Raw genomic sequence first — 18,208 nt, 5'->3', positions numbered from 1 at the left:
TTGCCATGAAAGATTCCATGTCATTTAACCATAATATGCATTATTGTTTTAGGGGATAATGGTAAAAAAAGTAAGTATAACTTTAAAGAATGAAATTGACTTCCTGTTTGAGGATTATGGGATATAGGTTTCTATATTTAAGCATATAACCAAGTTTCAACCATCTAACAATCAGTTCATTAAAACTAATACATGTATTACACTATGGAAGCAGAATGGTCTATGAAATGACACTAGCTGTGATTAATATGACTTCACTTTGTTTGAGCACTGGTGGATAGTTGTCTCATTGGCAACAGTACCACATATCATTGTTTTTATATCACTGTTCAAAAGAAAATTTATGAACTGTTTCTCTGATATTATAAGTTTAAGTATCATGTATTATACATGCATGCTGTTAAATAAACGATATTCCTTAAATTGAAGATGATATACAAATAAGGAGACTTTTTACCATGTTGAAGTCCTTAATAAGTTGCTATGTGATGTAACAGTTCTTAAAGACCATTGTTTACATAGTGTTATTGTGTACCTAACACTTCCATCTGAAAATATTATACAGAGATCCATATAGCCTAAAGATCAATAATTCATACATGTCTTGCAATTTCTATACCATTTTTTTCTTATAAGATTTATTAAGCGCATGCTGTGCATGTAAAATTATACTCAACTTTGTAGAAGTGAATGTGTACTTACAGTACACTCAGAGCTTTGATTATAATTCTGCGATATATTGGGACATTGGTTAAGGTTGTATTGTAAATCATGCATAATATCAGTTTGAGTTGTATATGTAGCTTTAATTATCACAAACATAAAATATAGTATCTCATTGTAGTGTCAATGCTGTACATGGCTGATGCATGAAATACAATTATAAATTATTGCATTAAAAGTCACTTTGATATTTCTCTCAGTGAATATAGACAAAAAGATAACTCATCAATCTGTTAGTTTAATATTCTTGGTTAATTTTTCAATTGCCAGATGTTTTAATGTCAAGTTTCAAGGTATTGGTAATTAATTTAAGATATGTTGACGATCTTGATTGGTAAGATTTGAGGTCAGATCAAAATGTGATGGAATAAATCTTAGAAAGCCTAAATCAAAATACTTAAACAGTTCTATATACATGTAAGATTATTTACTTGAATGCTACTTTCCTATTTGCAAATTATAAGAATTACAAATAGGCACAGTTGTGTTAACAGAGCTTTAAAATGGTCAGATGAAGCCTGCCAGACCAATATGCCTATGCCATGATAATACAACAGCCTGGAATGAACCTAAGTGTTCAGCATTGATATTTTGCATTTAGGGCAATGTAGATACAAGTGATCAATATGATCAATTTTATTTTCATAAGTGTCTCATGGTAAGTTCTGCAATAAGGGTTTGACCTCTTGATTCTTTGTATAATTGTTTAATGTAATGAATGCAGTTATAATAAAATTTTAACCAGAAATTGCTTTAAATGACCTAGATGTTTGATGTTTGTCAAACACTTAGTTATTATTTTGACCATAATTTTATCATTGAAAATATAAAGAAAAAACTATAGGCACTTAGCAACTGCTTAAACAAGAATGTGTCCATAGTACACGGATGCCCCACTCGCACTATCATTTTTATGTGTTCAGTGGACCGTGAACATTGGGGTCAGAACTTTAATTTGGAATTAGAATTAGAAAGATCATGTCATGGGGAACATGTGTACTAAGTTTCAAATTGATTGGACTTCAACTTCATCAAAAACTACCTCGACCAAAAATTTAACCTGAAGCGGGACGAAGGGACGCACAGACGGACGAACGGAGGCACAGACCAGAAAACATAATGCCCCTCTACTATCGTAGGTGGGGCATAAAAACTATGTCAGGCTCACATGACCTTGACCTCATTTTGTGGATCCAGTATAGAGGAAAGTAATGTTTTGTGTGATTAGGAAGGTTTCTCTGATTCTATTATGAGTGTATGGAATGGTTGTAGGCTGTACATTTTAGTCTGTCAGAGTTCATGATCATCTGACCTTAGCCTCATTTTCATAGTTAATTGGTCACTGTTGAAATTTTTGGGGTTAGGTCCATTCTTTACTTGTATATACTATGAGCAATGATATGTCTATATTTTGTGTATTGTGTGAGTGTAAGGTGTATGATTTGTCAGTCTGGCTGTTTCATATGTTCACTTCAGCTTCTAGGTTCATTTGTCAAAATCTGGGTTTCTGGATTAGGTTTGTTTTTTAGATACTGCAATAGACTTGTGAAGTTCAATGTGATGGTATTCCATATGATGCTGAAATGAGTTCCTAGCTGACTGAAATTATTAATAAGACTTTTCAGAGCATCGTAGCTTATGTAAATATTCGTTTAATGTTGGTTTGTGTTTATTTTGTGAAGGGAGGGGGATGGGAAATTAAGGTATTCTGGTCTTTCCATATGTTCCTAGACATTTGTATTGTCATCAATACTTTGTAATCTATTTGCCTTGGAAACTACAAACTTTTATTTTCAGTTAAAACATGTGTACTTTAAAGATTTGACTGTATACTGAAAACTTTTCAATTAGTCCCTAAAGATGATAGGGTTTGATGATATGTGGTCTTAGAAATTATATTGTCTTCGTAATTCTTTGTTTAATTTTCTGATTGTTGCCTTGGAAACTTCAAACTTTTCTTTTAAGTTGTAAATGTATAATTGTACCAAAATACTTTTAAAATTTGACTATTTACATTACTTTGTGAATTCATTTAATCCCTAAATATGATAGGATTCTATGATAAGATTGACTCAATAATTACATGTTAAAATGTTTCCGATCTTTTATTTCTATATTTTAAATTTATACTCTAAAATGGTTCATAAAGCTTGTGTGTGGAAGAGTCACACTGCAGTATAAATAATGTCAACATTTATCTTAGATGTCAAGCACTCAGGTCTTGTTCAATTATCAAGTGTTTGCTTAGGAAATTGACTTAATATATTAAACAAATTACCAGTATTTCCACTGTATTTATATATTTTGAAGTGCTGTTGGAATGCATAAACCTCATTGAGATGTTTTGTGATCAAATGTATACAAACTTACATCACAGTAGGGATTTGATTCCTCATTGGTTAAACATGATGGTGTTTTTTTTAAATTTTAATTTCTTGTAGTTTATTTGAATTTAGAAGTGAGACACTTTCAATAGACAAAATCTTTTAGATTTTTAGCATTATTCATGGAGTACCAAATAGGGCTTTTAATTTAAGAAGAAAACAATCCACCAGAATCCAACTGACTAGGAAGTGATCAACTGTGGGTCACTGTATGATTAAACGAGAAAACATACCACAACCTATAGAACATAAAGGTTCCTGACTTGGGAAAGGCACATAAAGACATGATTGTGAGCTCTCAACACTCCCCTTCCCACACCTGGAACAGTGGGGTATAACAGCACAACATAAGAATGAACTGTGAAAAATCAGATTGGCACAAAATTTATTTATCTATGTCAATCCCTGTGAAATATTCAGATTTTCCACACTTCTAAGATCACTTTGTACAATGGCTTTATATAAATATTTTAATCATAACTGTATGTTTACTTAATAAATTTTTACCATCTTTTCTAAAACTGCTGAATCAAAGTTAAAACAGTACAAATTTAGTTATTTTTTTGCTAATACTCTCTGTAGTAAATTCTTTCCTTAATATCACAATTCATCAGGACTAAACGTTCTATAATTGCTCTCTTGCCTGTAAAAGAACATAAAAAAAAAATAATTGGTAAATAAATGAAAGTATGCATTTAGTTACTTGAGCTCTTTATTATAAGATTTAATAAACGTTATATTGATGCTAATAATTCAAAAGTTCCTCTTAATTTTTTTTTTTAATTGAATTGTAAATTGTTGATTTGCATGCTACTATTTCTCAATTTGCTTGATGGAATAGATTTTTGTTTGTTAATTTAGTTTTTTTTTATTCTACATTATTTATAATTTCTGTTTTTTGAATTGCTGCAATAACATTAAACTTATATTATATTTTGTGTGCCATGTGGGTGCAAAATAGAGATAAAAAAAGTCACTAACTTTTATGTTTTAAAAATCTGAAGGAACTTTTATTTGCCTAGTGAATGTTTTATTCCATCTACTGTTACTTACACTAAGAGGTCAAAACCTTTATACAGGTACACAGTTGATTTGGTCAATACACATTCTCCTGAATATGTGGACAAACAAGCCTGTGTTATAATATGTCCCTTTTAACATTTACAATATGACTAACTAGTATAAATTTGACTGTCAATTTGGATCTGTTTATAGTGAACCATCAGTCAAGGACTAAATCAAGTTAATAGAATGATAATACCCAGATTTGTACAAACAATTTGTTGACTTTCAATATTATCAGTGCTGTTCACTACAATTTGGGTGGGGTTCTATCCATTTATAATTTTGAGTTGGAAGATTTTTATATTCATTTTCCAATCAAGCATCTTTAAAAATTATGAAAAGGCAGTTTGGGATAGCCAAAGTTCTGCAATAAGCCACGGTTTGGCAATAGAGGGTTAAAAAGTGTTACAAATAATGTTGGAGTGTCTGTCTGCAAAGTCAAGCTCTTTTATTTTTACATTAAGGTGAATACTAGTTGATGGGTATCAAGTTGCTGTACATTTTAACATTTGGAAATTAGCATCTATCAAGACTATTTGAGCAAATCCAGAACTTCAGTAAATTTCAAGTACCTCTTGTCTAAACTTGAATTAAATTTGAGTTTGTTGTAAAATGTCACAGTTCATAATCCATAATAGTTGAAAGTAGCATGGTGACTCACTACAGTAATAGTTTCTTGGAAAATATACGCAAAAACGCTGATGTTGCCAACTTGAAATTTTCCAATATAGCAACCGAAAAAAAAGAGAAGTGCAATAACCGTAAAATTCTTTGTTTTCTCTAAAGTTTACCTTTTAAAGAAACAATTATAAAGCTAGATAAAAGTTTTGTATGAAAAGATTCTAATGTAAACCAGATTTAAACTTTTTCATAAAGGAAAAAGATATCTAAGTCTTAATTATTGCCTAACATTGAATTTAAAGACTTTTATAAGAAATTGTATCCGTTATAATGAAGACATTTATTATATATAGTTGAAGGAATCAAGGTTTGATTAGATCCCAGGCTGTACGTCAACTTCAAATGTTTGTAAAGAAGTTTTAATGTCAATTTACCATTTCAGTTGTATTATAAATTGATCAAAAAGTAAATAAGTTCCAAATGTATGAATGGGAAAGTAATTTAACTCTCAAATACGTTTCTCATCAGAGCAGATTTTTTTTGTGAGTAATCGATGTATATCCTGTAATTTATTGTCATTCCTTTTGAATAAGTGAAATTTTGTGACGTCAAATATATATGTTAGAATACCTATTGTAAATCTACTGTAGATTATAAATATTAGAAAGAATTAATGTATAAATGTCACATTAATGGATAAATTTCCAACACTTTGATAAATGATAAATGCTTATAGTATACTATTTTTTAGGGGTGTCAAAATGTTTGGAAAATATAAACTGAAAAGTATACTAATTTGCCATATTTATAAGTCTTATAACTAACATTTAAAAAAAATTGTTGAAGCAAATAACATTAGCTTGACACAAATGAAAAGTTAAAGGTGAAAATCATCTACAAATTCAGCGGAGTTTGTCAGATGCTATTTCTATAAACTGAATATATATCTAGAAAATTATTGGAGAAAGTTACAAGACATCATCAAGAATGTTATAGGAAAAGAATAAACATATAATCTTTTGTTAAAGCACACCAAAAATAGAATGAAATTGATTTTGGATCTATATTTAGCTAGTTTATTGCAAAGATTAACAATATAATGTATCAATTTTCCTTGTTCAAATATTTTCATTGCATTCTATCTATAATAAAATGGATAAAACTGTAATTTGCTTTGCCATATTTTGTAAATCAGGAAAAGAGTGTAAATAAAGCTTAGATATTGTAAAATTTTGAATTGTTAAGTGTGTACAAGCATTCAAACTTAAACTTCATGGAAATAAAGCACAAAAAGGACAACTTTGATGCCAAAGTAAATCTACTGTTATGAAAGTTGTGATTAAATTTTTTTATACTGAGAATGGAAAGCATTTTTCATAATTCAAAATTAAAAAAGCTTTGTACTTAAAATTTGAAATGCTCCTCAATTAATTAATATTTGCTATGACCACCATGGGTTAATTGATTTTATTATTCATCTCAGTTTTTTAAGACATTCAAATTTAAATGAAACAAAATGTGAAGATTATAAAGATGCCTTCATGTGTTTTGAAATATAAAGTTATCTCCCTTTATAATAATTATACCAAACCTGTGCAGAAAGGATACAGATAGAGTAAGTTATCTCCCTTTAAGATATTTAATCCAATTATGATTAGATGGGAAACTATATAAAATGTTCAAATTTTCAATTATTTTTCTTAATTAACCCTTGTCGTGCAGGGGCCGTAATATTACGGCCATACCCAGACCACCGTTTTTTTGGCATCAATGGCGCTCCATACATTTAGAGGTCATCTTAATGCCATGTAATACGTAGTGTATGGGCTGTGTAAGGAGGACTTAAGTTTTAGGGAGATAGTTTGACAGTAAGAGGTGTTGGGCTGTGTAAGGAGGATTTACGTTTTAGGGAGAGAGTTTGACAGTAAGAGGAAACAATACTAAAGTACTTATTTAAGAAAGAAGATGTGGTATGATTGCCAATGAGACAACTATCCACAAAAGACAAAAATGACACAAATATTAACAACTATAGGTCACTGTACGGCCTTCAGCAATGAGCAAAGCCCATACCGCATAGTCAGCTATAAAAGGCCCCGATAAGACAATGTAAAACAACTCAAACGAGAAAACTAACGGCCTTATTAATGTAAAAAAATGAATATCATATGACTTTTTTAGAATGTCAGTCTGTGATAAAAACCAGTTTCACATTAGTGTACTGAATTGACTAGATATATCGTTAAAAACATTTTATACCTTAAGAAGACAAAATTATACATAAAACTTTATGGTGGTCTTAGTGATCTAATTTCTTTTGACCTAAATGTAGTTACAGAAAAATCTCATGAAATTTTCAAACCATTTTATGTTTTTTTCTGCCTGACATTTAATGGTTGGAGAATTTATGATAGGTTTAACAAAATATTTAGCTTTATTTTATTGGTAGTATCATAACTACAATAACCGAGGGGTCATTGACGATAATAAAAGCAGTTAAGAATACATTAATGACTCAATTTTCTCAGTCAGTTTGATAATTCACAAAAGGTTCGAAGCACTAATGATGAATTCTTCAGTCCAGGTTTTTGTCTCCAAGTCGTGAAGCATGCAAGGAGAAAGATAGGTTTGCATAAATTTAATGTATTTTATATTGTTATGAATTTGTCAAAGTGAAGTAGTGGGTTGTGCCAGTTAAAGTATTTCTATCAAATATGATGTAGGAGCTTCCCTAACAACAAATCTCTTTTATGATGTTAACTCTCGGGCTTTTCCTCTTTTTGTGTGCAAATAGCTTATTCATTTTAAAATTTTTGAAATTGATGAATTAAGTTGGAGTTAGTTAGGGACATTCTGTATCAACAAACTTTTCGGACTTTTAGAGATTTGAATTAGAGGAATATTTTATATATTGTGGATGGGTTTTCCGATTGAAATAAATATTGTGATAACTCTGGATGACATCTCAGTAAAAGTCAACATTTTGATATCTATTAATGACAAGGAATTGTGTACTAAGGGAGATAACTTTTCACTAAACAAAATTGTTTTGCCAATCAGTATGCTTAAAGTTGGTATTTGTTGAAGGGGAACTAACTTTATAGTTGGAGTGTTATAAGGAATATTTAGAAAGTTTGTGAATTTAAATCAAAGGAAAGGACTATGTCTATGTTTGCCAAACCAGAGTGGTTGTTTGATGATAATACATATGTTGATCCTGTCAGAATATCTTACGAAAGACTTAATTCAAAAGTTCAATTGATTCAACAAGAAAAAAGTAAAACAAGTGACAAATGGCGGAACAAAACCATCAAATTGGTAGAAATTGAACCTGATCCTCCAAATACAGCAAGAAAATATATTTGGTGCAGAAAACGTAAGTATGGCACATTGTGCACATAAATCATAGATGGGAATCTGTCTCAGCGACTCAGTTGAATTTTCTCACTTACATCAAGTCTTAATCCATTTGTACATGAAAATATTTATATATAGTTTCATATTTTCTTTTGAACTATAATCTTTCTATAACTTATTTGAACAATTAGAAGTATGTGATGTTGTCCATCATGTCATGACTATTTTATACATTAAATAAATCAAATTCTTGAATATTGAGTGTATAGACATTGAATTGAGTCTGACAGTATTTTTGTCCAGCATTGAAGTTAAACAATTTACTTGTGACATTGTTGTTTCTTTTCCATAAAAGAAAAGATGCATGAATTTTTTTCTTTGAAGCTTTTATTTTGTAGTAATTAAAGATAGCAAAAAATGAAGTTAAGAATGACATTGCTCCTTTTACTGTGATAGAAAAATACAAATATAATATCCATTGATAACTAGATTCTTTTTATACTAATATTGTAAATAAGCTGTCTAAATTTAGGTACTTTGATGTTTTTGTTCTTATTTTTGGTTAACATTTCATTGATTTTTTTTTACTTATTCTGTAAATGGACAATTTGAAATGAGCCATATGTAAAATAAATTCTACAATATAAATCCCAGGAAACTACATAACAAGTGTAAGTTTGGATATAGATATTGTGAAGACTATGTTGTATTAACTTTCAACCCACATTGAATTTGTTTTTTAGCTTTGATAGCCCTATAAAACATTGTAACTAGGGACATGTGGGTAATTTGGATTTTTATTATCGTAAAGAAAGATTGAGTCCACTTTATACTTTATTTAGGGTTGTTTCAGATTCCAAGTTATTTGATAGAACCTATTTCCATTATCATGTAGTTTATAGAATGTGATTTAGATACAAAACAAAATCATGAGAATTGTCAGTTGGGTTAACAAAACAATTGTCCTGGCAATAAGATGGATGTCCAGCAACATTTATGTATCAAATTTGACATACAACTATTTTCCATCAAGTAAAAAAAATATTATTAAAATCAGAGTTTTCTACTTCAGGAATGTGGGATGAATGAAGATGTTCTTGGAAGAGACCTCCCAGTAGTGAAAATTATAAATTCTGATAAAAACTTGAGTTCTAAATATCTAAATAGATATTCTCACTTTTAAATTATGTCTAATGGGAGATTACTCTAACTGCTTTGAGAAAATCAGCAGAGCTGTACACAGAATTAAATTTTTGTTTACATTTGAACAATACTGTTTGCTATTTAAAAATAAATTCAATGCATAACATGTTTTAAAGTAGTTGAAATTGGATACATGCATGACTTTACAGAATTTTTGATAATGTTCATTTCTAGACGATATTTATTGATGTTTTTTACACTTTTTATTTTCAAAGTCACAATACTTAGACACAAATCATTTCAATGAATATATTCTATGTGATAAGTGTAAGAACAAATAAAGCTTGAAGTTGTGAAATTAAAGTAAAGACAATAAAAAGAACAGTCTTTCTATTTTGGTCCAGATTAAGACTATAGTGGTGAAAGTGGCATTATACCCTAACTAACCAATCAAACTTAATCATATCTTTGTTGGGATAGCTCCTGATATTCCTTGATTTTTAAAAAAAGTACATGGAAAGTAGTTATTTTTTTAATCGTCAGATATAAATGGAGGTAACAAATAGAACACTTATTCTATCCATCTATCAATTCAATTTACAGAATTTTTAAAGGATTAAAAATCTTTTCTCTTTTGTTTATCACAAATTCAGGGGTAATATGGTACTTCTAAATATGGTACTTCCTCCTTTTCATTGGAATACCTTTACCTTAATTGGATTTATCATTTAAATCAGAAAATATCTGTAAACATATTATGTTACATTTAACAGTTAATTTTAGATTGTGTTTCATGTTTAACCAAACCTATTCTGTTCATTGTAAAAGGTATCATATGGGAGTAGCTGGGCATTCCAAAATATTTATTTTATTTGGTCAGATTCCAAAATTGGTGCATTGTAGGTCTATAAAATAATGAAAGATGAGGTTGATTAGTATAGTATTGTCCAAGATTAATAAATGCATGAAGTTTGGTGACAAGTTTTAAAAGACTTTTTATAGAAACAATGGTCTTTCTATGGTGGATTAGTTACTATCATGTTTGGACGTCAACAGAATATACCACTATTGATTTAAATGATTGTGTTATGTACGTGTTTATGTGCCCAGTTTTATTTCTTTGTACGATTTTGAATAAGGATAAATAAGTTTAAATTGAATATTGTTTGACGTGTGCAATTGCATAATGTCTGAATGTTAAGAGATAACTCTCGTAAATATACTACAGAGGGGCATTATGGGAAGTTACTTTGAATTAAAGAATTTACTTCCAGTATCAAAATGCATATTACCTAATACATGTATCATATCCGTATACTGTAGAAATCTAAGAAAACTTGACAGAATTGCTTCATTTGCATTTCAATTTTCATCTAAATGAATAATTTCTTTTAGAGCTTTCTATTATTTTACAAGAAATTAGAATGGGCCAATTATGTAATACACTAGGGGGTAGATCCTGCCAATTTTAAAAGGGGGTCCAACCATATATTCCCATTCCAAAGCAATGATCGTAAAAAAAAAGGGGGAGACCATGTTAAAAGTAAATTTTTTATCAAACTAATTTGAATGCTAATGAGATGTTTCAAAATGGGATCAATTGGGGTCATGATATTATGACTTTAATAACTTATTTTCATCTTTAATAGTGTTTTTTTTTTGGAAAAAAAGGGGGGGGGTCTAAACCCTTCAACCTCTTACCTCCTCTGGCTTCAGGTCTTATATGTTTTTTTTTTTATTTGATTCATGCTGTCACGACTTTGGGACATTTTTATACACATACGATTTCTTTCCACCCTATGTAAAATCTTGAAGCTTGACTTATTTTGAGAGTCAACAAGTCATAATCTTCTTTCATTCATAATTGAATATATGAATACCCTACAAGTGTAATTTGATATCCGAGCTAGGATTGTTTATAAAAAATCATTATTCATCTTTCATCTCTTTTGTTAAAATATTCAGTGACAATTATAAATTTTTCGTGCAAGTACACTATATACTATTATTAGTACTATTATGTCTCTCTAAGTCATTTTAACACTTATTATTAATGAGGTCCATAATGTATAATTTTTACTTTCATGAAATTCCAATTCTTATTAAAAATGTACATAGTTCTATTTCATAATACAAATTTACATTTAAAATATATGTATGGAGAGTAAAAGCCTACTTTATAAGAATGTGTTTGTAAAACATAAAACATATTTGCCATGTTGAAATGGTTGAAAATTTGAAGGAAAAAGATGGCACATTTTACACTTGGACTTATACTGCAGGATACACACGACTATCAATTAGAGGTTCAGGTTCAAAATCTGGTGAGCGATTGATAAAAAAAACTTACATTTTATCTTCTTATATTGAATTTAATCTTTCTGAAATTTATGCTTTATCATAATCAATTCCTGGCTGGTGGGAGGATTTCAGATTCAGTTTCATATGGGGAATGACTAAATTGTATTCAAAAAGATTTTAGTTGGCAATATTATGAACATTGAACATGTTTTTCTTCAGGTCAGTAGTCAATTTGATTTCAAAAGCAATAAACAGCAATTTTTGTTAGATTATTTTTTTGACATTTGAAAATAAAGATTTTTTGGGTCACTTTAACCTATATTTTTATTTTTAAATTATTTTGACCTTGATTTCACTGTTCAATGACCATGGATACATGATTGTGTCCAGTAGGCTAATATTATTGCTACTCAACAGAACATAAGAGATTTATTTGGTCGGAGAGAAAAAAAATAACAAGAAAAAGTGTAAAAATAAAAATGTTTTTCCTGTGTTTCTTTCTGGCAGTTCAAGTTTGCTCATGTATTTTAAATGTTTCAAAATCAAATTCCAAACTTTCTTGTTATTTTACATGCTAATTTTAGCCTTAAAAAAATACTAATTTTAAAATTAGGCAAGTTCAGAGAATATTAATTATAACCCTATGTAGACCACACATTATTCTAAATGTCAAATACTCTATTGATTGATATACATTAAGCAGGGCTATAAAAAGTTATGCAATAGATTTCATTCCTTTAGGAATAAGCATACAGGACTAAGATGTTATGTAATATTTGTCTTTCATTAAAGATTTATTCCTTATATATGATGAATGGAAGCAGTTGCAGAAACTATTTAAATTAGGTGTGAACAGGAGTGTTGGTTTGATCTCATAATATCCTTTTAACTGTGATGATTTTTAACAATATACCATTTTATAAAACCCTATTGCACATTAATGATTAAATGCTTCCGACAATTATCAGATAAATGAATTGAAATAAAATCCTTTATACTGGCCTCCTGTTTTTGACTTTGTTTTAAATGCAATGACATTGTAACTGTTTGTATGGGGAACGATGTTGTGATAAATTACGAACATTAGATTGAACTAAAGCCGTTGGTTTTTATCAGAACTTCTCTGCATTTACCCTAGAAACCTGACATGGATTACTGTGTGATCAAGTTTTATAACTGTTTTTTGTGAGATAAAGGATGATTTCATAGGCACAACTAACCTTGAGGTGGAAAAATGGTGAACCCAGTGTCACACTCATGGACCGCTGGGTATATGGAACCCAGAGGGTATATGGAAAATCGTTTCAGATATAGTAAGAAAAGATTTGTCTTTTATTATTTTATAATGTTACATCAGTGTCAACGGAACACTATAGTTCTCCTATCATTCTTGTTTTGAAGCACCTGTTGGTGTAATCACTGCATTCTGCACACCTACAACAAATTATTTAATTACCACAGGCATAAAACTTTAAAAACATGCATCATTAGTCTCAGCATTCAGCAGTATTCTTAGTTTTACCAAAATCAGGAAACTGCTGTTCATCTTTGCCAATTGTCATAATAATCTATTTCTCTTAAATTAGGGTTTTTGCAGCCCTTTTAAATTTACAGCTGCCCTTTTTCTTTGGAGAACATTATGATATTTTACGGCAGTTGTAATTTTATATATAATACTTATTTCTGTGTATAAAAGGTATCTGAAAGGACAGTCCTGAAGTATTATACAAAAATGTAGATATCAATAGCTCTTGAAGAACCTGATGTTGAAGTAGCCAAGACACTTGCAAAATGTTTAAGACGATAAAAGTACTTTTATTTTTTTGGCAAACTAGGCACTTGCTTAAGGGTTAACAGTTCTAACGTATATTGGAAGTAATGTAAAGCTTGTAAATCATTGTTGAAAGTTGTAAAAAAACAAGAATTTATTACACATTGTACTTACATACTTTCACTATTGAAATGCTATATAAATTACTGTATTAAGGCTGATTCATTTTGATGTGTGAGTATAGTAATGTTCTAATGTATAATAGATTTTATTCTAATGATAAATTATTCCATGAATAACTATTACTCTTTATTTTCTTACTGTATGGCTTTGTTGACAGTCAGTGGTATTATACATGGATATGCCACTTCTTGATTATAGATACCTTAGCTGTATTTGACAGGAGTTTTCATATCTGAAGGACCTCAATGATCTTCAACAAATGGCATTTTAACTTATTTGAATCAAGTGTGAACGACAAGTTTCATTTAAAAAATAGGAGCGTTTTACATACAAAATTATCAACTTCTGTGAGGAATTTTTGATAATCTTTGTTGTTTTGAACTAAAAAGCCAACTTTGTTTTTAATTTGTTTCCATTGTACAACACTTTTTGGTCTTTCAGTACTGGTAACATACATTTGTCTTCACAGTCAAATTTTAGTCTCTTTTGTCTTCATAGCCAAATGCCAGTCTGGTTTGTCTTCTTTGTCTTCAAAGTCAAGTGTCAGTTTGGTTTGTCTTCACAGTCAAGTGTCAACTTGGTTTGTCTTCGCAGTCAAGTATCAATTTGGTTTGTCTTCACAGTCAAGTGCCAAGTTGGTTTGGTTTCACAGTCATTGTGGCAGTCTTATTTGTCTTCATATTCAAATTTTAGTCTTTTTTGTCTTCACAGTCAAATGCCAGTCTTCTTTAACTTTCAGTCAAATACCAGTCTCTTTTGTCTTCCCAGCCAAGAGCCAGTCTGATATGGCGCCTTTGTCTTCAAAACCAATATGCCAGACTTCTTTGTTTGCATAGTCAAATGCCAGATTTCTTTGTTTGCATAGTCCAGACCAAATGCCAGACTTCTTTGCCTTAGTTGGTGTGTATTTTACCAATTCATTTACAGTGATTACTAGTCTTTTAGCACTGGGTTTGAGAACCATGATCATGGCAAGGGGCACTATATATACTCTGATATTAATTGACTATGCTTGCAATTTTTTCTGCTGAAATTTGTTATATTCTTTGCACATTAATATGTCTTTCGCCATTGACATCCATGAAGTAGTAAAGGTTTTGAAAGTGGCATTAAACATCAATCAATCAATAAACAATTCTTTTTCTTCACAGTCAATATCTGATTCTCATATTAGTATAATCTTCACTTCATTTACCTTTTCCATATCTTAGGAGTTGGATAAGTCTATCAACTGTTGGTCAAATGCCAGAATGATGTTTATTTTTCGTGGTATTTAATATTTTGTGTCCTTAACATTCATGAAGAAAAGCCAAATATAACATTTTATCATGAAATGATGGTGTCTTTAGAATACTGTTTTGACAAGCATGTTTATAGGATCATGCTTGCCATGTTTTAAATTTGTGTTTTGTTAGGAATTGAAGAGTGAAATGTCAAACAGAATTTTCACCAATTTTAAAATAACACCATCAGACAAGTGCTAAGTCAATGTTAACCAGGTCTCTCAGCCATCCATCAAAACAGCATCATGCTGTAGAACGGTTGACGAAAGCTGAACCCCATGTTTATATAACCTTTGCAAGGTCATAGAGACCTGAATTATCTATTCTTACTGTAAAAGTACAGTATTGTATATTGCATTGTATATTTACCAAATAAGAACTTTTAAAAGTACTGATTACCAACCATTTAGGTTTCTTTCATTTTATTTTAGAATTCATTATCAAAATAATTACTCATAATGATCAGTATTGGTTATTATAGCTAACTTGTATCATTTTGAAAATCTTTAGGTGTCAAAATTAAAATAGAGAAAACAAGTTTATTGTTATCATTGGTAGGAGGTTATTGCTTTTGTGTCTACTGATATATGTATATTGCCTTGGTGTTTACCATAATGTGTAACCAGTGGATTCATTAAAAAGTTTTATAAAACACACTGATTTTGGTAAAGATTTTAAAGATTAAATGAAAAAAAAGGGGTATCAAGTAGGAAATTAGTTATTAATATAAAAGTTGCTAAGAGTACACAAAAAAATATTAATGTTTGTCAGTTTTTGCATGTCTTTGAATGCATTTCTCATTCAGCAGTCTACAAACTAGCAAGACCCTCATGTAAAGTCAACTGTCAAGGTTGATAATCATCTAAATAATATTCAACAGTAAAAATGTGTGCAAATTTATATTTTGAAAACCATTTAATTTCAATATACCCTTGAAAGGCCCATCTCTCATGTACAGGAAATACCCAGTGTTTGAAGTAGCCACTGGTCCACTTGTTCTATATCAGTAAGGATGACATGACTGAAAAAGATAATATCAGCGGGGAAAACGTTTTTGATTTTCATCTAATAATAACCAAGTATGGTAAGAATTACGATTTATTTCAGATTTCAATGTTTAAAGCTGAGGTACATTTGTAATTGGTAAAAGACAATTAGTTATTTTGTTGAATCGAATGTAAACAATGCTTTTAGGTGATATGTTAATTGTGTTTAATGCAGACTGTTATTTGTCTTTTGGTTGTCTTACATTTTCTGCCATGGCAATGCCAGGTTGTTTTTCCTGTTATGAGTTTGAGTATTTCTTTGGTATCTTTTGCCCCTTTCTTTTGTCTTCTTTCATATTATGTGTTAACATATATAATGTTGTGTTTTTACCTGATACATTCCGAAATCAATTCCAATTATGAAAAGGATGAAATAAAAGTTTTGTATAGTTTACAAGCTTTCAAAGTTCATTTTTTCAAGTTCAAAAGCACTTTATATTGTAATAGCAGGTGCATCAATTTGTGATCTTAATGAGTTTTTAGGATTTCCATACCAAAATTTTAATAAACTTTATTTGATATTGGAATTTAAAATTGATTTTGGTGTTGACTGATGTTTATTTAAGACTGAAATATTGACAAAAAATATAGGTATGTAGGAATCTATTTGTTAAAGACGTACTGATAAATCCTAAAGAGTCTTCAAATGGTTTGATCTTCACAAGTTAATTTAAATCCAAATTTTTTGACAGAAAATGGATAAGGATATGATAAAACCATAATATCAATTTAATAATTGTACATTTTTTAAATTAAACAAACAAAATAAAGGCTATAGAAAAGGCATTACATCTAAAATCCTAAGTTACCTAAATGGTCAATAAAATAAGGGAAAGACATATTGTAGTTCTTATATTTCTCAAATGTCACACTTTCTTTGATGTGTGCCTATGAAATCTAATGTTCATTCTTTGACAACACTTCTTAACATTTATTTAATGGGAGATAACTCTACTTCATTTATCAGAATTTCTTCTGTGGAACAACAACTCTGTTCATTGTTGAAGGCCGTATGGTGACATATAGAACATATAGTTGTTGATTTCTGTGTCATTTGATCTCTTGTGGAGAGTTGTCTTATTTAGCAGTCATACCACATCTTCTTTTTTTTATATAGCTTAATGTATGCAATCTTAAATCCACTCACATTGAATATTTGTTTCATGCTTATTATTTTTTGTAACTGATGACTGAATTATACAGGTTGGATTTTCTAGTTGCAGGCAAAAATATGTCTGCAAGAATTGCATGTAATTGGAAAGTATTTTTCAACAAGCAATGTCTAGATCATCTTAATCATTATGAAATATTCAGATCTTTACTGTAGAGAAATGGAGCTTTTTGCTTCCCATAAGTTTTGTATTCAGGAAATTAAAACTTAAAATTGTTCGATTTTTTTGTGTACATTTTACAACAAAAAGTTTTCTCAGGATTAATGTAAAGTTTTGATAGATTATTTATGTATTGTATGAAATTATTCAAATTTCTTTAAATGTGACAAACTAGGGGGAAAACAGAGAATTAAGTTTTCTAAAGATGTGAAAACAAACCAAAACTACACTACAAAATGTATTAGGAACAATGTTTATTTTGTCAAACAAAGTTACCTCCCCTATATACCTACCCCCTTTAATTAACTGTTGCATGTGTTAATTTTGAAAATCACACCATCATGACAGCTTTTGGAAAAGAAATGGAGTATAAAAGACTGCATGTCAACTTAGAGAACTTTAGTTCGAATATTAAAAAGAGTTAAAAGAATTAAATAAATACTAAGTTATTTACTTAACATCTCAAATTGAAATCCTTTGTCTGTGCTTTAAATTTTTGCTATCTAATTTTATATATTTTATCACCTCAAGGATTTAATAGGGTAGTTTTTGCACATCATGGACATTTAATATTTTAATTCTAAATAAATATAGACTCAACTCATATATAAGGACTGATTGTGATGTAGGGGGTCACCATAGGGACATTTTAAATTTTGCCTATAGATTTTCCCTGTCTATTAATAATCAAACATGAGGTTTAAAAAAAACCAGAATTGAGTGAAAGCTGAGTAAATAGAAAGTATAGCTTAATATGCCCAGTCCTATTAGTATCATTTCAAACATTTTAATTGGCAGATAAACGTTGCCTCATGTCTCAAAATCTTTTTTACCATGTTTACTCGAAAACTGCATTTGTTTGAATTAGGATTTAAAACTTTGTAAAGTTTTGAGATTTGAAACAAGTTAGAATTGCTGTATTTGATAAGTAATTTAAAACTATTTATTTCATCTAACAAATGGATATAATGATAATTAATTTGTTACCGTATTAAATATG

The 18,208-nt window shown here is 29.7% G+C and overlaps 1 protein-coding gene across 8 annotated transcripts in view; it reads left to right on the top strand.

The window, feature by feature from the left end:
• The window catches only part of LOC134707086 (serine/threonine-protein kinase DCLK1-like), a 61,201-nt gene that overhangs the window by 23,571 nt on the left and 19,422 nt on the right, over positions 1–18,208 (top strand). For 5 of the 8 annotated variants that reach the window (XM_063566584.1, XM_063566585.1, XM_063566583.1 and 2 more), the window contains one exon: positions 53–70. The exons of 1 other annotated variant lie outside the window; for it this stretch is intronic. In XM_063566584.1, coding sequence (XP_063422654.1) covers positions 53–70 — 18 coding nt within the window. Of the gene's footprint in view, positions 1–52; positions 71–11,510; positions 11,618–12,622; positions 12,908–18,208 lie in introns of those variants that run through there. 2 more of the 8 variants (XM_063566589.1, XM_063566590.1) reach the window with 2 other exon arrangements.

The sequence above is a fragment of the Mytilus trossulus genome, chromosome 2 (assembly GCF_036588685.1).
Source record: "Mytilus trossulus isolate FHL-02 chromosome 2, PNRI_Mtr1.1.1.hap1, whole genome shotgun sequence".
Classification (NCBI taxonomy): domain Eukaryota; kingdom Metazoa; phylum Mollusca; class Bivalvia; order Mytilida; family Mytilidae; genus Mytilus; species Mytilus trossulus.
Note: the sequence above shows the minus strand (reverse complement) of the source record. Positions and strands in the feature narration are given on the sequence as shown.